Source organism: Scyliorhinus canicula, chromosome 18 (assembly GCF_902713615.1).
Source record: "Scyliorhinus canicula chromosome 18, sScyCan1.1, whole genome shotgun sequence".
Classification (NCBI taxonomy): Eukaryota; Metazoa; Chordata; class Chondrichthyes; order Carcharhiniformes; family Scyliorhinidae; genus Scyliorhinus; species Scyliorhinus canicula.
In genome coordinates, this window is record NC_052163.1 from 9,909,835 (window position 1) to 9,933,400 (window position 23,566).

The following is a 23,566-nucleotide window of genomic DNA, read 5'->3' on the forward strand; positions in this document are numbered from 1 at the left end:
CCGCCGGGCCTTGACGCTTGCGTCAAGGCGGCGGGCCGAGAATGACGCCACGGCGGCGCCTATGTGACGTCAGCCGCGCATGCGCAGGTTGGCCGGCTCCAACCCGCGCATGCGCAGCTGACGTCACGACGGCTGACGCCTCAAACCCGCGCATGCGGGGCGGCCGTCTTCTCCTCCGCTGCCCTGCAAGACGTGGTGGCTTGATCTTGCGGGGCGACGAAGGGGAAAGAGTGCGTCGCTTTGAGACGCCGGCCCGACGATCAGTGGGCACCGATCACGGGCCAGTCCTCTCCCGAGCACGGCCGTGGTGCTCACTCCTCTCTCCGCCCCCCACAAGCTTCAAACGGGCCTTTGGCGCCCATGTTCACGACGGCAGCGACCAGCTGTGGTTGCCGCCGTCGTGAAACGGTCGCGATCGGCAGGCCGCTCGGCCCATCCGGGTCGGAGAATCGGCGGTCGCCGTGAAAAATAGCGAGCGCCGATTCTTCCGAGCGGTGGGTGGGAGAATCGCGGGGGGCGCCAGGGGGGCTGTGAAATGAGTCGCCCGGCCCTCCCGCGATTCTCCCACCCGGCGTGTGGAGCGGAGAATCGCGCCCCAAGTGTTGACACCGGCGCAGAATTTGTTCCACGACAGCAAAACTGGTGGTGCACCTGGATCAATTCAGCTACTCTTGAGGGGCTGGCACCGGCACCACATGGAGCACAATCGATTCCAATGAGAAACGGTGCGGGGTTCGTGGTTTTGTGATTGACACTCAGAAGGGGCTGATGAGCTGCAGCCGCATATACACACCACTCCCCACACACACCATCCCAGCCAACAAGATGGCAGGAAGATGTGCAGTACCGACGCCGAGCTGGAGACCCTCCTGGATGCAGTGGAGGAGAGTTACTGCCAACCCAAGGCCTGTACCCTGTAATGTATCACGGAGGGTCTGCAGCCGGAAGGGTGACCAGGTGGTCGGCCGGGGTAGGGGGAGGGAGAAGGTGCGGGGTGGGATGTGGCATCCGTGCGCCTGGCCAGTGTCTCCCCCCAGTCGGTGAATCTGGAGGCGATCAAAGCATCCCGTGCACGTTGGCCCAGGCGCACATGCGGTGAGGCTTTCCGTGCCTGCCTGGGCCCCATCTCCTACCCATCCTCGCCCTCCCCCGCATCCTCCTGCCGGACGATGCCTGCCATTCATCCTCCTCCTCCACAACGCCCCTTTGCTGCACAGTGTCGTGGAGGATGCAGCAGGCCGTCACAATGCGGGCAACCCTCTCAGCATCATACTGGAGAGCCCCTCCAGAGCAGTCCAAGCATCTAAACCGCATCTTCAGGAGGCCAAAGCACTACTCGATCACGTACCTGGACGCTGTATGGGCAGTGCCAGACTGGTGGCCAGGTGGCACTGCCAGTGTACCCAGATAGCACTGCCAGCCTGGGTGACACCAGCAGTGCTAGGGTGCCACTCTGCCCAGAGACTGAACACCCGGGGGCCTTTGATCACCTGGAAGACTCCCCAGGTACCATACCGCCTGGTCTCCGTTTGTGGGAACCAGTACTGCATGCACCCGGCTGGGGTCTCCTCTGCGAGGCCAATAGCTGTTGGGTGGCTGATCAAAATGGTGTCAGCACGGCGAAGTGGGTTCTTAAACTGGTTAGATCTCACGAGGCGTAACAACGGTCGGGAATTCCGGGGGAAGCACCCTACATTGGCACTGTTACATGAAATGCTAATGAACTATTACTCATTTTTAGATTCTTAGTACCTGATAATGCCTTGAGAACATAAAATTTGCTTTGTCCTTTTTACGATGGTCAATTTCCAATACCAATTTACGTGGTTCCTACAGACAACCTGTATTAGATTGTCCTCCATAAACCTCCCCAAAATCAGCCATGATATTGGCAAAGAATAGGGAGAAATTCTGGTGGAGAGGTTTACCACTGCTTATTAATTTTATTTCACTTGTGTTTAATTATGTGCAAGTATTAATTGGAATTTCACTTGAACAGATATAATGAAACTGGTTTCAAGTAAATGGGTTCCATGGGGATCCTTATCAACTGTTTAATGGCATTTCCATGTTATCAGGTTATCCGGGATGTACTGATGATTGGCCACCGACAAGCTTTTGCCTGGGTAGATGAATGGTATGGTAAGTGAAACTATTCATTTTCAGCAATGTGTGCCAAGCATTCGAGCTTTTTCATGTCTACCACCATAAATATGGCATGAAGACATGATCAATAGGCATATTCACAAAGACTTGAAGATTTTTCTGACTTTGAGAAAAGATTTATTTAAAATCTACTGGAAAATGGTAAGATTATCAGCAAATATTAACCTTTTTAACAGCAGTTTTCAATTTGAGCCTTTAGGTCCCTCCCTGACATCATTACTCAGGTAGAAACATTGGGACCATGAGTCGGACAGTCAGCCCCTGCCTCATCATTGAATTAATTTGTGGAATTAATTGTCTGACCCACGTTTGAAGATAATCTAATGATGTGGCCAAGGTAAAGAATTCAGAATGTGTGAACTATTTTAGCACCCTTTTAAAAGGAAAGGCTCAAAATCAGATCCCATTTTAATTTAACCCTCTGATTTTCCACTCTTACATTCTCCTTCTTTGAGCTAATGCTGGGTGCAAAGGTGCCTGGAGACTAAATAATAGAAGTACATTTGATTGTCAGGATATGAAAGTCTTTCCCAAATCTGTCTGTACCCGACATCTACACAGGTGTATTTCCAACAGGATTTATTAGGTAGTAATAGAATGGGCACCATTGCTGATTTTTATTCCCGTCCCTCCCCGAGGAACATTGAAGTCATTTTTCAAATCTCCTTTGCTTCCCTTCCTGAATGGAAGAGTGCTTGACCACTTCCAAATCTCTTCCTAAGCCACTTTATATCCAGTCAACAGCACCATTGTCTGGCTTATCCACTGCTTTCTCTGTGCCCTCACTTTGTTGGGAAGTATCAGACTTTACTCTGTATCTCCTTCCAACAACACTGCCCTGCCCTGAAGTACAGCCTTGTGGAAAACTTTGTTATATTGTGAAACAAGAATTCTCTATATTTTCAGTAAAATCTTGTACAAGCAATATTCCTTACGCATCTGACTTGGTCTTGTGAGTCCACCGGAGTGAAGTATTCTGAATGACAGAATTTCCTAGCTCTATTTTTTAGTGCTTACTAATTAGCAATTTATACATACTACTTCATTGCAAAAATATTTCATACTATGAAATCTACATGTCCACAGAGTATCTCAGGTGGGCGTTTGCAGTAAAACTGCAGTTTTAAAAACCACACATATAAAGACCACCTGTTTCTGTTGACCATTTTGGTGATCAATTCAATGAGGATTTGCATTTATATAAAGGGATCATCTCTTTATAAAAACTGTGAGAAGGCAATTCCATAAGGTAGGTAATTGTTATACTTTCACAATTTTATTATGTGTATTGAGTTTCTTAAGAAGGGATGGACAATATTAATGTAAATAAGAGCTTCTCTTGTTTTGAAACACTGAAAATTCTGAAATGTCTGCCTTGAGGTCTTGTAGCAGGTATTCTGATGATCTTCTGAAAGCAACTTTCTCGAAGATCTTTTTGCCTTATAGTTTCACATTTCCGACTGCTCACAGCTGCACTGCTCCACTCTTTCTTTCCCCTTTTTCTCTCCCTAGAACACTCCTTCGACTGCTAACCTTTCTCACCACCACCCCCCTCCCGCCAATACCTTTCTCTCCAGCTGACCAATGTACATAAAGCTAGTTCCCGCTACTTCTGGAACCTTCCACATCTGCACCTAGAATGTCTCTTTTTTTATGTTTTCCTCCCAGAAACCACTACATGCCTTGAGTTTAATGTCCTCAGTAGAAAATGCCAAGAAACATCTTGAACTTTTTACAGATATGACTATGGATGACGTGCGGAAATATGAGAAAAATATGCATGAACAAACGAACATAAAAGTTTGGTTTGATCAGCCTTCCACAAATTCTCCTTCCATGGATGAAATACAGAGAGATGACAACGCAAGCGTATGTTACAATTTTCCTGAAGTACATTTTAAAACAAACCTCCCATTCTTTGGGAATTAAGGCTATCAAAATGTGTTCCCTTTAAATACAATCTGTAAAACACAATGGCTGTATAAAATTTGGCATTCGTGAAGAAGTCTCATGCGCAGTGGGGCTTTTTTTGGATCAGTTAATTTTTTTTTGAAGTTTGCTATTGCCGTTAGATCCCACACTGAGCAACGCTGTTCATTTGCTGCCTCGATGTCCTGACCTGAATACAGTGACTCTTACTGAGTTAAAGCTTCCAGAATATTGCCAACCTTTCTGTACCTCACCCAACATAGAAGTACTTCATCTTTGAGCCGAAAAGCTGATTTGCAGTAGACCATTCGTCCATACGGAGGGCACCATAGCCAAGCACAATTCTGTTTTCACATGACTTCCACATATATAAGTAGCAAGAAGCACAGACCTGGATCAAACTTGGAGCGAGCTCTTCCATCTACGGCTCAATGCCACATCACACAGTACCACTGGAGCTGCAACTGGATCTTTTTTGAAACATAAATAATAATAGACAGGAATTGGACAAACATCAGAATTACTAATAATCAAGATGGTATTTGAACCAGTAGCAGAAAAGAATGGGTAATTTTAACCTAACCTGATTAGATTGGATGGGTCACTTGTTACACGCTGCCCAATTTTACTTCCCGTTGTCATCACTGTAAAGGTGTGTTCAGTAGTGAGATCAGAGACTCTCACAAGAAGGCCCTGGTCACGTTTTCTGATGGCGTAAATCCAGGATGCGATTGTCCACTCCCCCGTCAATGGCGGGCAGTGTCTCGTGCTGTCAAACATCAGGAAATTAATATTAAGAAATTAACATCTCGTTATTGTGATCACACACCAGAATCATCCCCCACGTCAAATTTAATTGCTGCTCAGCATTTAGCCCTTGACGTGCAGACTTCCAAATTCAATTACTGCTGTGGTGTGGCAGTACCATTCACGGACCGGACAAGCTACAGTATCTTCTTAGAAAGGTGGCCATGGCATACTGCTTGAGAATCACACTCCTAACCCTTCACTCTATGCTGAAGCACCAATTAACAAGTGTCCCACGCCCATGGGCCAAGCTGAGCACAAGGCCTTGGAGTAACAGGTAGGACAATGCCTCTACCTGAGGTGAGAGCTCATGAGCAGGATTCTCTGATGCTAAGGCTAAGTGTTGACGCCGTCGGAAACGCCGCCGCATGGCCCCAGGATCAGCAATTCTGGCTCCTACAGGGGGCCAGCAGGGCGCTGAAGTGATTCACGATGCTCCAGCTGCTGATCCGGCCGTGGAATGGGCGCCGGAGGATGCGCGCATGCGCAGTGGGTCTGGCGCAAACCCGCGCATGCGCAGTCCCACCGGCGGATTTCCGCGCGTGCGTGGTGTCTCCCTTGTCCACGCCAGCCCCGACCAACATGGCGCAGGATTACAGGCGCCGGCACGGAAGAAAGGAGGCCGGGAGATAGAGAGGCCAGATCGCCAATTGGTGCCAGGCCACATCGGAAGCCCCCCCTCCGGGTCGGGCACCCCTACCCCCCCTCCCCCCACAGACCGCCCCCGGACCCTTCAACGCCGAGGTCCCGCCGGCTCAGAGCATGTTACAATGGCACCGGCGGGTCTCGGGTTTTTTTTTATGGCCGCTCGTCCCATCCAGGCCGGAGAATCGTGGGGGAGCCGTGTAGAGCGGCCCCCGACTGCCGCCGCGTCGACCACGCCGGCCCCAATGGCGCTGATTCTCCGCTCTGCGGAGAATCGCGTCGGGGCGGCGTGGCACGATTCGCGCGGCCCCCCGCTGATTCTCCGACCCGGTGCTGGGTCGGAGAATCCCGTCCCATGATGCAGTTGAGTGGCCAAAGCTGTTGCTACTCAGATAATGTGTTGTGCGGTGGGGGTGGGGTCTTGCCCAACCAGTATGCAAACTAAGGACTGGGCCAGGACATGAGTCAGTGGGCTTTGAGAAGCAGCTGCAGTCACTAAATGGACAAAGTGGTCCTTAGGACTTGTCTCTCTCTTTGATACAAAAATGAGGAGAATGTCAGGAACATGCAGCCTGGTGTACTCGCGATCTGCCTTCCGTTTACAGGTAGGAGAGAAAAGGATGTCCGAGCTGCATTTGGCTCACCAAAGGCGGAGCAAAACTGTCAAGAGAAGGGGTGACAGCACCTGCTCCGCATACAGAGGATGAACCCTACAGAGCCGTGACTCGTAGATGCCTCGTTAGACCCAGAGCCTGCAGACAGCACTTGTCATACCTGCAGATGTCTGAGAACGGTTTTGCTGAAGACTGCGCATGTCCAGGGAATCGGTTGGTTGCATCTGGCACCTTTTGTAGGATTTGACGTCACTTAGACTCGGAGGCCCTCCACTGTCAAAGTCGCTGAAAGTAGCTGCGGCGCTCAATTTTTATGCCAGTAGCTCCTTCCAAGGTTCCACATGTGACCTCGGCGTGATTTCACAAGCCTCTGCACACAATTGCATTCGGGAGGTCACAGACGTAATCTTCACGAGGACATACAACATTGTGTATTTCAACCGGGATCAGGCAAGCCAGGAAGCAAGAGAGTGGGATTTGTGCAGACCTCTGGTTTTCCACAGGTGCAGGGTGCCATTGACTGCACTCATGTGGCACTCAGATCTCCATGGCAACAAGTTGTTAACTGTGGACCACAAGGGCTGAATATTCTGCTGATCTGCGACCACACCAAACACATCCCCCAGGTCTGTGCTCAATTCCAGGGGGTATCCACGGCTCCTATATTCTCAGCCACTCTCAGATCCCTGACATCTTTCAAGGGTCCACAGAGGCTGTAAAGCTGGCTCCTCCGGGACGAGGGCTACCCACTGAGAATGTAGCTGGCGACGCCTGTGCAGAGGCCACAGAGTGCAGCAGAGACAAGATACAATGAGGTTCATGCTGCAACTCACACGTTGGTCGAGCAAACCATAGGGATGCTGACAATGAAGTTCCGGTGCCTGGACCAGTCTGGTAGAGCCCTGCAATACAATCCACCAAGAGTGTCACGCATCATTGTTGCCTCCTATGCCGTACACAACCTAACGCTGCAATGAGGGCAGGAACTGCCCAAGAAGGAGATGGCGGCACATCTCATCTGATGAGGAGGATGTTAATGGGGGTGAAGCTGACAAGGTCCTCGAGGGTGAGAATGTCGGCCATCAGGCCATAACAATGTCTCGATGAAGTGGCCGAGTTTGGAACGTGCTCATAGCCGCTGGATTTGTGGAGGGTGATGAAGACATACAGTGAAGTCACCCCATAATCTTCACATGGCATCCGTGAGCTTTTGATTCATGTCTGACTGATGCAGTGCACATACCCTCTGTGATAAGGCTCCTGTCATGGAGACGCAGCAGATGGATACAGTCCCTACATTTCAGGAAGATGCTTTTAGGGTGCCGCTGTGTGGCAGTGCCACCCTCCTTGGCCCGTGGAGCTGGAGCTGAAGCAATCAAAGGATGAGGGGATTCAGATGCATGGGACCCTCCAGGAGACACTTGTTCGAATGGCCCCAGGGTGTTCACCATCTGCTCCTCCGTGACCGGAGGCCCCTGACTGCCTTTGTGAGAAGGAGGTCAGCTGGAGTGAGCTTGAGAAGCATTCGCCCTCTCCTCTGGCATTGACAGTGGTGGATGCAGGCAAGTGCTTCTGCTATTGAGTGCAGCTCCTTCAGTAGTGCAGGACAGCAGACAGCGGCTGCCACCCTATCAGTGTTGACCTCGGTGCATTGGCCTGTCAGATGCTATCACCTCAGATTGAAGATGGATGGACTCCTCCATCGAGCCTTGCAATCTGAGGAGAGACATCCCTTCCTGATTTTCCCTACCTTGCTTCTGTATTTCCAGCAACTGAGGCATGACTGAGTCCAGAGGCTCGTCATCTGACTTGGACTCAGCAAATGCCTGGTCTCCAGCAATCCTCCGAGAGCCGGCACCCTTGGACAACCTTGTCTCCTCCTGCTGTGGATCAGACAGTGTAACGTACTCACCAGCTTGTGGCTGCTCTATACCGGGCTGTGTGTCTTTGCACTGATGGAGAGTATGTGTGATGACTGTGATGGTTCTTCTATTTCTGGGTCTGTGCTACTCTCAGGGCTAGAGTCAAGGACCTGGTTCAGCTACTTCCCAGATGGGCCTGCGAGAGAAATGAGAGGTCATTAGTGCATGTCAGGGACCTGAGAAACAGAAGACATCACTTCCTCCGTGATTGTCTGATGATGTTGCAGTGCTGGATCCTCACTTGGTTGAGCGCTGCCGGCCTCACAATCAGTACAGGAATGGTCCATGTCCTCAACAGCCAGCTGAATGGCTCCTTCCTCAAGGTCTATGAAGATCTTCAGTTCTGGTATCCCTCAATCTATCCAGGATATCTCCCTCTTGTGTGCTAGCTTGTCCTGCACGAAGGCAGATGGAGAGAGTAAGCAGGATGGAGTGGTGAAATTGTGGTTAATACTACTGCCTCAGGGCAGTACAGTGGTGCAGTAGTTAGCACTGCTGTCTCACGGCACCGAGATCCCAGGTTCGATCCCGACTCTGGGTCACTGTCCGTATGGAGTTTGCACGTTCTCCCCATGTCTGCGTGGATTCCCTCTGGGTACACTGGTCCAAAGATGTGCAGGTTAGGTGGATTGACCATGCTAAAATTGCCCCTTCATGTCCAAAGATGTGCAACTTAGATGGTGTTACAGAGATAGGATGGGAGTGGGCCTAGGTAGGGTGCTCTTTCAGAGGGTCGGTGCAGACACAATGGGCCTCCTTCTGCACTATAGGGAATCTTTGTATTCTATGGATAAAGAAAACCATTTGACAGATGCCAGGGATAATGATCAGGATGTGTGGATGATGAGTGGGACAAGGGAGGTCAGGAGAACACAACCCGCAGAGAAGATGGAAGATATGTGTGGGAGAGTTAGTGGTGGTGTCCCTTGAGCAGGCATTGAATGAGATCCCTGTGGATGTGTGATGGGTGTGTGAATTGTGATTGAAGAGGAGAATGACTTACCCTGGCAGAACAGAGGATGACTGTGCTCTTCTGCAGGGCATTAGCACTGACCATCACCTCCTGTGCTGGATTGGTGACCTTGCAGGTCTTTGCTCAAAGCATTAGCATAGAACATCGCAGCAGCTTCCACTGCCTCCGGAACGCATTCGAGGGAGTCATCGGTAAACTTGGGTGCAGAGTGCTCCCTGAGTTTGGCAGCCATGACTTCCCAGCGGCTTCCTCTGACTTGGTGTGCTGGCTGTGTGTAGGGGCAGCCGTTAAATATGGCGTCTGGATCATTGAAGCACAGGTGATGGTGGGACAGGCAAATCAGACATCCCCACCAGCGAGCCAATGTGGAACCCATGCCTGTTCTTTCTTTTCAATATGTGCCGTGTGATACACAGGAAAAAGTCACCATTGCCATTGGCGTGTTAAAATGGCGCTTTCCTGATCTTCGCTGATCTTTGGGATGATTTCGCCCATTGGATGTGAAATGTATGGTGACAGGTGTGTCAGACACTTACCCTGCCCGCCCAAACCTACTCAGTGTTAAAATCCATGGGCGGGACTCTTTGGAAACCGGCGGGGCGGGCAACTCCGGCGCGAAGGAGTGGCATGAACCACTCCGGCATCAGAAACCTCCGCACCTTCAGGGGCTAGGCCGGCACTGAAGTAGTTTGCACCGTGCCCCACGGCACAGGCCCGCCCGCGGATCGGTGGGCTCCGATCACGGGCCAGGCCACCATGGAGGCACCCCCTGGGGCCAGATCCCCCTGCGCCCTCCCGAGGACCCCGGAGGCAACCCACGGAGCCAGGTCCCACTGGTAAGTACTTGTCGTAACATACGCCGGCGGGTTCCGCCAAAAACGGGCAACCACTCGGCCTATCGCGGGCCGCAGAATCGCCGGGAGGGGCACTGCAAGCGGCCACCGACCGCCGCGATTCCCGCCCCCGCCAAATCCCCGGCGCCGGAGAATTCGGCAGCCGGCGGGGCGGGATTCACGCCCCCCCCCCCACCCCGACGATTTACCGACCCGGTGGGGGGTCGGAGAATCCCGACCCTCGTGTCTGTGATTGACACCTGATCTTAAAATACACTACCATTTCATAATCTACCGTAATGTGAGCCTAGATTTGTGTGGCCCCTTCCAAAAATAATACCAAATAGTATGTTGTGACTAGAATTGTTGTAAAGTGTAATGGTAGGTATATAAAATGTTTATATTGTATCTGCTGAACTAAAAAAGCACCCGATACTAGTAATGCATCTCATCTTTCCAAACTTGGGTGTCTTTGAAGTGGACATTTGAGTTATATTAGGCAGAAGTGTGAGTTATTAGAGTTTATAACTTTTCATTGGTGCTGGTAGTATTGGGAACAATTTGAATTGATGAATGAAAGAATATTAAACATGAAATATGTCTGAAACATGAAAATTATTTTCTGTTCAGTTCGAGTACAAAGGGTGATTTAAAAATAAATAATGGCAGCTTTAAAGTACATTAACATTGAAAATACAACTTGTTGTGATGGAAGAAAATGTATATGTCCATATATATATGTATATATACTTTCATCAAAAGATCAATGGTAAGTAACTGTGATGTGTTGCTGTGTTGCCCCTTACACATATTTTGGATTTATGGTAGATCTTCTGAAGAGTCAGAGATTTATTTGTGGTCTGTTTATAATTAATTTTGCGTGGTGGCGCAGTTGTTAGCACTGTTGCCTCACGGTGCCGATGTCCCAGGTTCGATCCCAGCTCTGGGTCACTGTCCGTGTGGAGTTTGCACATTCTCCCCGTGTCTGCGTGGGTTTCGCCCCCACAACCCAAAGATGTGCAGAGTAGGTGGTTTGGCAATGCTAAATTGCCCCTTAATTGGAAAAAATTAATTAGATACTCCCCTGCTGACAGGTTTGAAGATGGGGAGGGCTCATAAAATGCAACGCATGGCCTGCCTGCAACCTTCCCGTCTATCCCCAACCTGTCTCCCATTTTACAGGGGACGGTGGAGGCATCAGCAGTCCGTCCACCCTGGAGTCAATCAACAGCCATTTGAGGGCCTTATCCATACCTGCCGCTATTTTATCCATACCTGCCGCTATTTTATCCATGGTAGGGGAAGGGCCACGCCAAACCTGTAGCCCAGCAGCTTTCACTGGATGGACTGGTGTTGTATGAATGAGATTCTCCTTTGGGGCTCCTTGGAGCATTCCCAGCCCCCATGTTATATACCCCTTGAAATCATCGCCCCACCTCCCAAACACAGCCCCCTCTCTCCATGTCACGCCAATACCTCAAACCTCCCTTGACGCTGACCTCCATAACCTCTTTAGGGACTGGCTGTGGTCCCCAGCAGTGGCCACTATTTGAACCTGGCTCTGCTGGGACTACAGAGCTGCTGATGGCCCACACAATCGGCCAGCAGTGCTCTAAGGTGGGACCTCCTTCCCAAATTGGGAAAGAAGTCTGGATCTAAGCCATTTAATGCTCTGCCGAGCATAAAATGACTGCAAGGCAGCAGGCCCTTTCATGGGTGGGCTCCCAGCTGACTTAGCCCTCATAAAATCCATGGGAGGTTATGGGTGAAAATATGCAGTCTGCAGTGTAATGACAGCATGTTGTTCCAAGTCACGACACCACTCAACCTTTTATAGCTTTAAAAACCTCCAAAATCATAGATTTAGAAAAAAAGAAGAAAAGTTACTCTCATGTTCTATCATATTTTACTTAAGGTAGAAACAATGAACAAGCAGTGAACTGGATTTTATTAGTGTTCTATAAGAGGCATTAAAATTTATATTGATATTCTCTCCCCTTTTATTTTCAACTGAAAGACATGACAATGAACGAGGTTCGAGAATTTGAACGAGCGACTCAGGAAGCCACGAACAAAAAAATTGGAATTATTCCTCCTGCAATTACTATCAGCAATATCGTCATGCCTTCGCTAATCCGCAGTGGACCTTCTAGTGCCCCAACCACACCTCTTGCCTCAGAAGCTCCAGAATTCCTGGCCATTCCAAAGGATCGCCCTCGGAAGAAGTCAGCTCCAGAAACTCTCACACTTCCAGATCCTCGGGAGAAACGCAGCAGCGCCGCCGCCATGATACCTGATATCAATGCCTCTGGCGAGCCATCCGAACCCAAGCACAACTAATTACGACCATGAGCTTTGTTTTCAGATTTCAGTGTTAGATGATATTCTTTTTTATCCATCTTCTTCTTTAGTTCTATTCGTGTTTAGTTCTCAGTTGAAAATTGCATGCTAATGACCTATTTCCTTGCCACCCAATTTCCCTATTTCCTTCCCCCCCACCCAAGAATCGTTCACAAAGAAAGTAACTTGTGCCACATCTGCAATTTGTATCTCTTAAATTGAAAAAGAAGCTTTGCCCTAAAGGGAAAGGATAGACTGCGAACACTTTACAGCTTAAATTCTCCATATGCTGATGACAAACCAATTTACTTGCCACAAACACATATTGGAATTTCATGGTTGGTTTTCCCAGCATTTATTTGGCATTGATTCCCACGAGCACAAGACCATGTGGTTTTCCCATATCTATGATGAATGAGGTTGCTAGCACATGTCCGGAAAATGTACCCCTGCATGTTTAGAACTTACATCTATGTGTTTCTGTGCAATAAAGTTTAAACACATTTCAAAAGCTCTCATGTGGAGCTCAGAAGCAACAATGTTAGGTCAAGAGAGGCACAGGGAGACATGCTTTGGTGACTTGAGGCAGGAGCCATTTACCCTGCGGGGAGTACCAGCTAACCAGGCTTGTAAAGCTCCATAGTAATTACAAGTGTTGGCTTTGATTGAGAATTGGGTCCACATGGAGATCAACTTTGCCATCATCAGCACAATTTACCAGTAATCAGTTAGAGAATAGAATCATTGAATGATACACACCGAGTGAAGCTATTTATCCCATTGTGTCTTTGCCAACATTCAAAAGAACTATCCAATTATTCCCTCTACCCTGCTCCTTCCCCATAACCCTGCAAAATCTTTCCCTCAGAGTATTTATCCAATTTCCTCCTGCAAGTTATGATTGAATCTGCTTCCACCGCCCTGGCGAGCATTGGAGTTCAGATCATAACTCACTGCATAAAACAAATTCTCTTCATCTCACCATGGTTCTTTGTCCAATGATCTAAAATCTGTGTCATCCGAGTACCAACTTTTTTTTCTGGTTCCAGATGGCAAAGTAACAAATCTGCCCCACCAATAACTTGGCGAGTAAATTTACCACTTGATGTTTCTTGAGCCAAGATGGTGTCAGATTCAATGTAGAGTCTGGGATGAGCCAGTAGAATCTTTTCAGTTGGCCCCAGTGCCATTGAATTAGGATGGGAAAAATCAGTCAAGCTTCTTTCTTCCGTTCGTTAGATGCCCCCTGGGAAGTCTATGCCTTCTTGGTAGCCAGGCTTGGCAGTAACAAGCTAATATCTTTCTTTACACTCTGTCTTGCACGTGAAAATTAGCTCCCTAGTAAAGTATTGATAACTACAGCTAGAATACTGTGTAAAGCTTAAAGCTTTCTATTTTAAACAATGTCAAAGCCTGTGGATATGAATGTCATGGTGTGTGAGTATGCTAAGACGGTTAGTTCTCAGTACCTCCACAGCTACAGGTTTTGGCAGGGGAGAGTGACAGAGAGTCACACACCCAGAACCAGATAAAGGTAAATACTAAATTGCTTTATGTAAGATATTTGCCACCTGCACTCTTGAAATGAATGATAAAGGCCGCATTCACAAGATGAGTTTTTAAAAAGAACAAATTTACTTCTGTCGAAGCTCAGTTCCATTGCTGAAGTATTTTCCAGTATATTTTAATTACTTTGTTAGAGACAACTAAAGCTTCCTCCTGCAGTCAAAGCAGCTTTGCTTTTCTTGGCTACTGCCTATGTCTGAAAGAGAGGATGTTTATCGTGTAATAAATGCAGGACAGTACAGTGCTATGTTTTAAATCTATCTGCTAATTTGTTTTGCTGAGTTAAGGTGCTAGCAATCAGTCAAAAAAACCTTTAAAGGATTATACTGAGTAGCCAGTTACAGATTTACAAAGCATGTTCACGGCTTATAATAAAGATAATTTTTTTTAAAAACGAAAACCATATTTTAGTAAATACAGCCTGAGCTGTGCACATTGTAAATTTATTCTATTAAATCTGTCAACCTGAGATGCCCACATAAAAGATAAACAATAATTAAAATCAACTTATATTGTGCTGGTATTTGGCATATTTGATTATTATATTTGATACATCTGATATGTTAAAATGCCAGAAGGCTTTCAACTTTCATTTTTGGTGGAAATTCCGCCATTAACAACATGTAACCTTAAACCTTAACCCCCATCCCACAAACAGACTTAAGAAAAATCTTTTAATTTTTCTAATTAAAACACTGCACTGCTGGTCACTTATGGTCATGAACCTGAATATCAGACAGGCTCATCATTTCAGAGAATAAAGAGGAACGGTAGACAGCTGATAAAAGGTTATGCCATCCGAATGATGCAACAAAATAGTATGTCAAAAACTTATATATAAGAATTGTCTATTGAATATCAAAAAGAAATGTTTCATTAAAAAAAATTCTCACACACTGCCCTTTTAGTATCCTCATCCAAACACATTCTTTAGCAATGTGTAAACGGCAGGAATCTTCTTCTACCATTGTCACCAGTTTTTAATTGTTTAAAGTAATACATGTATAAAGTTAATATTTAGAAAACAATTTTCCTAGTCTCAGGATTTAATTCCTCCCTCCTATTTTTGATAATTGTATATTGAGATAGCACTCTGTTTAACACAATGCTGATAAGCATTGAAAGCTCAACAAGTGCACAGCATAAACAGTGATGACAGGGAGGAGTCTTTGGAAAAACTGAACTTCTCATGTAAGGGTAAAGAAATTCATACAGAATTTCTCAATCACTGCCTCTGCATGATGTGCCTATCTTGAATGAAAAGTGTATGTTGTTACAATTGTGTCGAAATTGGTAGAGTGAGATTCAGATCTGATTGCTCTAATTGAATTCCATCTTTGGAAATGTAAAATATTTTATTCTGCAATTAGTTCCTTATACATTCGAATATTTTAAAGTTTTCTGGATTTATTTATTTTTACTGTCAGTATCATATTAGCATATGGACCAAATTCATGTTATTTATACTGTCTCAAATTGTAAAACTGAAGTAAGCAGAAAATTCCAGTACTTCAGGTTGTTCTTGATATTTGTTTAAAGCCATGTTCATTTTTAGTGCCATTATTTTGGAATAGTGGCACTGCATTTCACTATTACTTTGTGCACTTGCTCATGAATCAGTGCCACTTTTCAAAAACTCACTGATAACAAGATTTCTTCTCTTTTATTTTTTTTGTATTGATTCTTTTCACCTCGCACAGCTTTTCAGAAGGTGAAACTCCTTGCTGGAGTATGTTTCCACAGGTACCTTACTCAAGTTGCCATTATTCACCTCAGCCCTGACCAAGGACATCATCAAGCCATTCTATCCTGACGGTGGACCCAATATCATTCTCAACTGGTGTTTATATCAATACATTTTCCGGCAGGATCGATGAATCTAGGTCAGGCTAATTTTCACCCCTTTTGCCCAGAAGGGAGTGATGCCAATGGTAGCAGTTTTGTAGCTGCTAAAACAATGACACAAGATCAAAACTTGAACTTGCCTGGAATTAACCACTCTGCATTGGTGGAGTCAAGAATTATTTTGCTAAGCCTTGTTGCATAACAACAATGACTCTATTTCAAAAGTAATTCTCCAGTTGTGAAACACTTTTTGTCATCTTGAGAATATGATAAGAGACTTTTTAAAAGCAAATTCTTTCTTCATTTTCTTTTTTTTCATAAATTTAGTGTACCTAATTAATTTTTTCCAATTATGGGGCAATTTAGCGTGGCTAATCCACCTAGCCTGCACATCTTTTGGCTGTGGGGGCGAAACCCACGCAAACAGGAGAATGTGCAAACTCCACACGGACAGTGACCCAGAGCCAGGATCGAACATGGGACCTCGGCGCCGTGAGGCTGCAGGGCTAACCCACTGCGCCACCATGCTGCCCTCTTCATTTTCAACCTTTCTGGCAGCAGAATTAAAGTTGACGGAATACAAGTTTGTACTCAAGTGTCCCCATAGCAGAATGTTGTCTGCCTTTTTTGCCACCACGGAGATCTACTGAGGCTGAATCAGGAGACGTGGGAACTTTAAAAGGTTGAGTTTCAAAGCCCATTCAAAGCTTCTTTCTCAAAACTCCTAATGGTCAATTAATGGAGCCAAAGTTCTGGAAGCAACTCATTTTGCCCCCCCCCCCCCCCCCCCCCCCCCCCCCCCCCCCCATGCAGAGGATAGGTGTTCCAAATCTAAAGAAGATGAGGAGGAAAGTACTTTACAAAGACTGGAGCTGCTTGCAAAACAGATGGGGTGAGCATTTTATGAAAACCACCTTTTTAACAGATATTTGTTAACAGTTTGGGATCAACTCCATAAGGAAACCAATTCAGATTACTAAACGGATTTAGAGACTGCAGCAACATGATCTTTTGGGCATTTTCCTATTTTTCAATGGGAAATGTCTATAACTTGTATTTTAAAGCATTTTTGAAATTTAAATATAGTGGTAGTTACTAAGAGGAATATTTTTCACAACAGTATGTTGCTGAAACAGTTTTCATAATAGCATGTTCAGGTTGTCTTAATTTTCCAAACTATATACTGATATTTGCCATTTTTACTGGCTATGTTTCCAAAAACCAATTCCCACAGTTTCCATGTTTGTAAGCAGCCAGAAATATAAATGTTAAAGACCATGAATATTTTCTTTGAATACTGAAATGTAAGTAAGTTATGTATAATTTTGTGGTTAAGTAAACCTATTGGTGCAGTTGATTCCTTTTAGAGTGAGCAAGTTGTTTGCCGTAGAGCATTGCTATTCACCCACTCTTGGAACTTTCTGAGGAAAGTACATCCAAGAATTTGATATTTTAGTTCAACATAACATTTGAGAAAATGGAAAAAAGTAAAAGTGCTGCTGATAAATTGGCCTGGTTCTGATCCTTACAGACTATTAGATTGTCAGACACCATCTGCAGGCTGTGCTGATTTAACCAATCTCAACTGGATAACAGTTGGAATGTTGGATTTGGCCTCAGTACCCTTGACAAATGAAAGGGAAAGTCTTTATGACCTCCTATTCTTTTGATCCTGCTAGAATGCATATGTGTGGACATCCAGTGAGTTCAAGATCAAGCTTGGCTGTGATTCAGGAGAATAGTTGAATAGCATGCCAACATATAACATTTAGGTTCACAAATGAATAAAGACTACTTAGGTATGTTGTTGGAGATCTCATGTCTGTGGAGAATCAGTATCCTCAGGGAAAGAAAAAAATTGAGTTGGAGTTAAAGAGCATTGTTAGAGATCTGATAATGCCATTTGACTGTTCTCTCACTATCTAACCTGTGAGCCCTTATAAGGTTGCAGAAAATAGACATTTAAAATGGGACATTAAAATTCACCTTATTGTCAATATATTCAGTGCATGTTATCTGCTGTACTTGGGTTTACAAATGGAAAAGATAAACATTGAATAGAGTTTTGCAGCGATCAGTACTGGAGGTAACAAGTACAATGTAAATATTCTGGTAATTTGTTAATTTAAGGGCAAATTTGCCCACTACAAGTGGTTTATCTAATTAGCTGGGTTGAAGGATTCACTGTAATAGTTTGTTTCATAGCATGTCATAATAAACCAGAGTGTAGAAAAACCCCTATGTTGCTAATGAGCGGCTTCAAATAAATAAAAGATTTTTTTCTCTCTGAATTGAGATTTTTTTTTGCCTGTACATAGTTATTTTAATAATCTTAACTATTATTTGATCTAATACCCAGTGTCAGCCTAATTCATGTTTGAAAATAGGTACAGAGCAAAAACCTATCATTCTCATCATCTTTCCCATGGGAGCTGCTCAATGCAGAAGCAGCTGGAAGCAGCGAATTCATCAAGACTGAAATCATAATCCATAGCAAGAACTTGGATAAAAGCAAATTACTGCGGATGCTGGAATCTGAAACGCAAGGGAAAATACTGGAAAATCTCAGCAAGTCTGGCAGCATCTCTTGACAGAGTCATCAGACTCGAAACGTTCGCTCTTTTCTCTCCCTACAGATGCTGCCAGACTTGCTGAGATTTTCCAGCATTTTCCCTTTCGTAACTGTAAGAACTTGCATTGATATACAATAGTGACTTTAATTCACCTAACAACAGTCCTTTGGGACTTGTGGGAGGAAACCGGAACACCCGGAGGAAACCCACGCAGATATGGTCAGCTTCTTGGGAGCTGCCGCATTGTGTGATCTTCCACACCATCAGAGGCCACTGTATTATGTAATCTTCCTTACTATCAGAGGACACTTTATCTTCCCTACCGGTAGAAGGCACTGCAGCAGGAGGCCACCGCATTGTGTCAGCTTCCACTCCGTGCGAGGGCGCTGTGGCAGTCGGCAACCGCATTGTGATCTTCCACACAATTAGAGGGCACTAGCAGAGGAGCCGCCGCATTGTGTGATCCTCCACACCACTAGAGGGCACTGTAGCAGGGGGCGCGCCGCATTGTGTGATCCTCCACACCACTAGAGGGCACTGTAGCAGGGGTGCATGTGTGATCCTCCACACCATTAGAGGGCACTGTAGCAGGGGGCCGCTGCATTGTGAGATCCTCCACACCGTAAGAGGGCACTGTAGCAGGGGGGCCGCTGCATTGTGAGATCCTCCACACCGTAAGAGGGCACTGTAGCAGGGGGCCGCTGCATTGTGAGATCCTCCACTCGGCGGGAGGCCCTCTTGCCCGGAAGCCTGGCAGCGCGCAGGCGCCAGGAGGAGGCAGCGAGCCAAGATGGCGCGGCTGTGCGAGGAGTTCACGCTGTGCGGGCTACCGGTCGGTGGCGTTCGCGGTGTGGAGTCCGCCGGGCTCGACCGTGTGATTGTCACTCAGGAAGACAGGACGGTTACCGTCTACAAGGTGATGGCACCAAGGCCCTTTAGCGTGTGTTTGGTCTGGACACTCGGCCTCGCTGCGTTGGCATCGTTACCGCGGGAGGGTCACCGACTCGAGCGGGTGTCGGGACCGAACAGGCCGGCCTCCCCGCTCTGGGGGACGGGCTGAATGGCGGAGACGCTCAGCGCTTCCCGCAGAGTGCGGGCACCGCCCGTTCGGTGTATATGATGTGATGATGATCAGCTTTTTCTAATAAAGCAAAATACTGAAGACGCTGGAAATCTGAAATAAAAACAGTCTATAAACTTAGCAGTATCTGCGGGGAGAGAAACAGAGTTCACGTTTGTATGACTTTTCTAATTAAGAGATTAATATTGGCAAGGATTTTGGGAATGACTCCCTGCGTACCTCCTTGAAATGGCACCATGGATTCTTTCTGCATGAACGTCAGAGATCAGACAGGGTGACAATCCAGGAAAGTGCTTACATCAATTAAGTTTGCATTCTTGTGTGTTTTCTCCTTGGTGTTGTGAAGGTGTCGGACCAAAAGCCCCTTGGAAGTTGGACGGTCAAGCAAACACAAAAAATCTCATGCCCGGCTGTCTACAACAACCGTACTAGAGAATATGTCGTCGTTCATGATCATAAGGTAAAGATATAAAGACATTTGCGACTTGCATAGTTCTGCTTTCTGTGCATTTGGTAAAGTACAATTTGAGAGTCATGTGTAACTTCAGTACGTTTCCATACAAAGCTCCCTCAGTCCCTGGGACAACCTGGACTCAATTAAGTGCTTGTTCAGTTACATTCAGATTGAAAACACTCCATTCATGCTTTCTGTACAGTCAAAGAACGTGAACTTCTAAATAGCACCTTTTGTGACCACAAAACGAGGTGTTTTACAGCCAATTAAATACTTTTGAAATGCAGTCACTGTTGTCTTCATAAGAGCAACTGTGTGTGTACTTGGATGCATGTGTAGTACTCCCACCTGGATTTCCTACACTACCTGTATGAACCAAGGTGCAATAACAATAACTAGCATTTACATAGCATTGTTAATGTAGAAAAATATCCCAAGGTACTTCATACAAGTGTAATCGGATGAAAAATGGAGGTTATTTCTGGTTGGAGATGAAACTCTAGTATTTGAAGTGGAAATTGGTAAATTTGCATTTTTTAAACGCTCAGTATTCCTCCTTTTATGGCTTTTATTGTTCACACAATATCAAGCATGACAAGTTACTATTTTTCTCAATTTCCATTGTTTTTTTAAATTTGGGACAATGTGATCTTGTTCTTTGGTTTAAATTCTACTCTCCAAGTGAGATGGGACTCGGTGAGCCAGGAACAAATCCAATCCGGACAGATTGATGAAAGCTCTGTGTAAGCTGCAAGGACATTTTGTGATATGTGTTTGCACAGTTTCCTGGTGACCAAGGATCAATCGTGCAAGCTCACCAGAATTTGGCACAAATTGGTTACTTCAGTGAGATAGTGAATAATGGTTTGTGTGGGGCAGGGCTCTCTGGCATGATGAATTACTGCCGTCGACGACTTGGAGCAGAACAGTTGAGGCACTAAATCTGCATCCAGCTAATTCTGCGCCAAGTTTAAGAGTGCTCAATGCGAGTAACAGTTGCCAAGAATAAATGGCCCTGACAATCACTTTGCCCTTATGCGCACAAACATTCACCTAACGAAAAGTCATTGCATTCAGATTGGACCACAAATGGCAAACAGTAATTAACATTAGTTTTTTTTAAATCTCATTGTTTTATAGATATTACGGATTTGGAAGGATGAAGATGTCAATCTGGAAAAAACATTTAAAGCAACAGTAAGTTGAGAATTACATGGGTTCACTTTACCTAAAGTAGAATACAAAGCAAATCAACATAGTCCTGATTCATAAAGTAACAATTATCATTGCAAACGGGTGTTTCTGAAAACGATTCAATATCACCCAGTGGGTTATTCACAACATGAAGATTATAGTCCAATTTCCAGGTGAGTTAAATAATTCTAATGATGAGGTCAATTGTGCAATTCCATACAAGAGGTGTAGGATTTCCTTTTCTATACTATATTTGGAACAGTTTACCTGGGCTGCTGGTCAAGATGTATTAAATAGCACTTGAATTTTACCGTATTATTTTGGAAATTAAATTTGTGGCCAGAGTGAAATGTTTGCAATTTGAATAAAGGGCAATATTCAAGGTAAGAAGTCCCCTCTCTATTATACAGTAATATGATCAGTGTCAATGACACTGAAGATTAGATTTACTTGCAATATGTCACACCTGTGGTGGCTTTGTGATGAGGGTCTCCAAATTAATATATTAAGAATGTTGACCGGTCATTACTCGGTTGCTAACTCAATAGATGCTGTAATAGTTGAAGTCTGCATGAAGTTTTGTACTGTGACCACAAGTGTCAATAAGGAACAACCACATCTTGAAAGTTTACCTTGTCTTGACATTCTGTATGGACACCACAAGGGATCAATGAGTGTTATTACAAACCTTGTGTAGAGCGAGTCCTTTCTGTAGGTAAACCCATATCAAACTATAAAGAAGCTGTGTGGACACTGGTCATTCAGCCCAACCTATTGTGTTGGTGTTGATCCATCACCTGAGCCATGCTTCTAATTCTGTTGTTTCCAGATTCCTTGGGGCTTTTCACTGTAACTTCATTGCAGTGTTGCTGTCAGCCTACTTGTGACAATAAAGATTATTACAAATTCCTTTGTTCCCCAGAAAGTTGCAATGGGACATCAATGGATTAAGTAAGTGGGCAAAACTGGCAGGTGGAGTTCAATGGGTGAAGTCCAGAATCATCCACTTTCTATCTAAGAAGGATAGATCAGAGTATTTTTGAAACTGCATAAATTTGATACACTGCAGATGAGCAAAGAAATTTAGTCGCCCAAGTACAAAAATCACTAAAAACTAGTGGACAGACACAAAAGTTAATTGAAAGGGCAGGTGGAGGTTTGCCCTTTGTCTCAAGAGGGCTGGAAAACTAAGGGATGCAGCAGTATAGACTTCTAATTAAACTCCATCTGGACACCACAGTCCAGGAAGGATAGGAACTGATGCTGTTGCTACTTCTGTGTGAGTGTGCTGAACACTCAATTTGGCTCTGTTTCTGTTCTAAGCTCTGGAGTCGCCAGGTGTCGTTAAGACACCGCCACAAGCTTCAAGGTGAAGTTCAAAGCAATAAAACCGTACACCAGTTAGTAAGTCCAAACAACTGAGTTTAGTATAATACAATTATAATAACTACCCATGCACACGCTAAAAGGATTAAACTTATTCCTACCGCTAAACAACTAATACTTATCTCGAAGGAACTGCTGGGTCAGGGAACAAGGCCTCTTGCTCTGCTCTGGTCTGCAGACCTCAGGTTGGTATCAATTAAAAAGGGGGTCAGGAGTGCCTATCTCTGGTAGCGGTCGTTGGGAGGCACTTACTTGTTGGTGGCTGCCGTCCGAAGGCTGGAGCAGGAGACTGAACCATGTGTGGGACCTGCCTTTTATAGGTCCCAGGGGATCCGCGCCCCTTTGGGCGGACTCCTTTACCTGCTTGGAATCGATTGGGTCTCTTCCCAATCAATATGTTTGAACCCCCCCAATCATGGGGCAGTTCCTTGGTCGCTGGGGCGATTCTTGGGACTTATTGTTTTGGGCTTCTCTGGCGCCGAAGGGTCTGGCCTTCCATTGAATGTATCGATCTGTGTTTAACTTGTTTCCATTGTATCTGGGGATCGCCCGGTATCGCCTCATTAGTATGTTAACTGGTTTCTTTTCACAGTGCTGTCTGGTTTCTGCAGCAGTCAAACTGGTTTCTGCAGCCATCCCAATATACAATCGCTTTGCAAGCTGCTTGCTTTACAACATGTCCATTTTCCCTGCATTCCTTGCAACCTTCCATTTTGTGTTGGGCAGTGGCCACCCCAGGTGGCTACAATGCACATTCAGGGGCTAAACGGTTTAAATTATAATGACTGGTTGCATCTGTCAGGTTTGTATCTCCTTAAGAGCTGAAGATTAAGGTATTATCTAATTGAGGTGTTTAAGATGATTAAACAATTTGTTAAAGTAGAAAGAGCAACAAATTCCTGTGGTGAAGGAGTCTAGAGAAGGGGCCATAACCTTTAAATTAGTCTCTGGCTGGGCTGGGGTGATATCGGGAAATACTTCATGCAAAGGGCAATGGAAATCTTTCTCTCTCTCTTCTTGTCCCCCAACCACGCACATGCTGTGCGCATGCACACAGGAAGTTGGGGGGGACGGGGGTGGTGGTGGGGGGGGGACGGGGGACGACTGAACTGAACTGAAAGGCCAGCTGTAGTTTGTGTTCCCTTCAATGTCCAGCTGTACTGTCTGGTCATTCTTTCTGTCTGGCACTTCAAAATCTTGGGCAGTGTCCCCTAATTTGCAGTTTAAAACAATCCCAA

At 45.7% G+C, this 23,566-nt stretch overlaps 2 protein-coding genes across 7 annotated transcripts in view; both read left to right on the top strand.

Annotated features, from left to right (window-relative positions):
• Positions 1-16,411, top strand: part of pitpnc1a (phosphatidylinositol transfer protein cytoplasmic 1a) — a 384,643-nt gene extending 368,232 nt beyond the window's left edge. For 4 of the 5 annotated variants that reach the window (XM_038776790.1, XM_038776787.1, XM_038776789.1 and 1 more), the window contains 2 exons: positions 2,079-2,142; positions 11,907-16,411. In XM_038776790.1, coding sequence (XP_038632718.1) covers positions 2,079-2,142; positions 11,907-12,229 — 387 coding nt within the window. In that variant the 3' untranslated portion in view covers positions 12,230-16,411. Of the gene's footprint in view, positions 1-2,078; positions 2,143-3,904; positions 4,036-11,906 lie in introns of all 5 variants that reach the window. The other variant, XM_038776792.1, reaches the window with a different exon arrangement.
• Positions 16,412-18,938: 2,527 nt separating this feature from the next.
• The window catches only part of nol11 (nucleolar protein 11), a 33,218-nt gene continuing 28,590 nt past the window's right edge, over positions 18,939-23,566 (top strand). For both annotated transcript variants that reach the window (XM_038777021.1, XM_038777022.1), the window contains exons 1-3: positions 18,939-19,129; positions 19,641-19,754; positions 20,889-20,945. In XM_038777021.1, the coding sequence (XP_038632949.1) occupies positions 19,004-19,129; positions 19,641-19,754; positions 20,889-20,945 (297 nt within the window). In that variant the 5' untranslated portion in view covers positions 18,939-19,003. The remainder of the gene's footprint in view (positions 19,130-19,640; positions 19,755-20,888; positions 20,946-23,566) is intronic.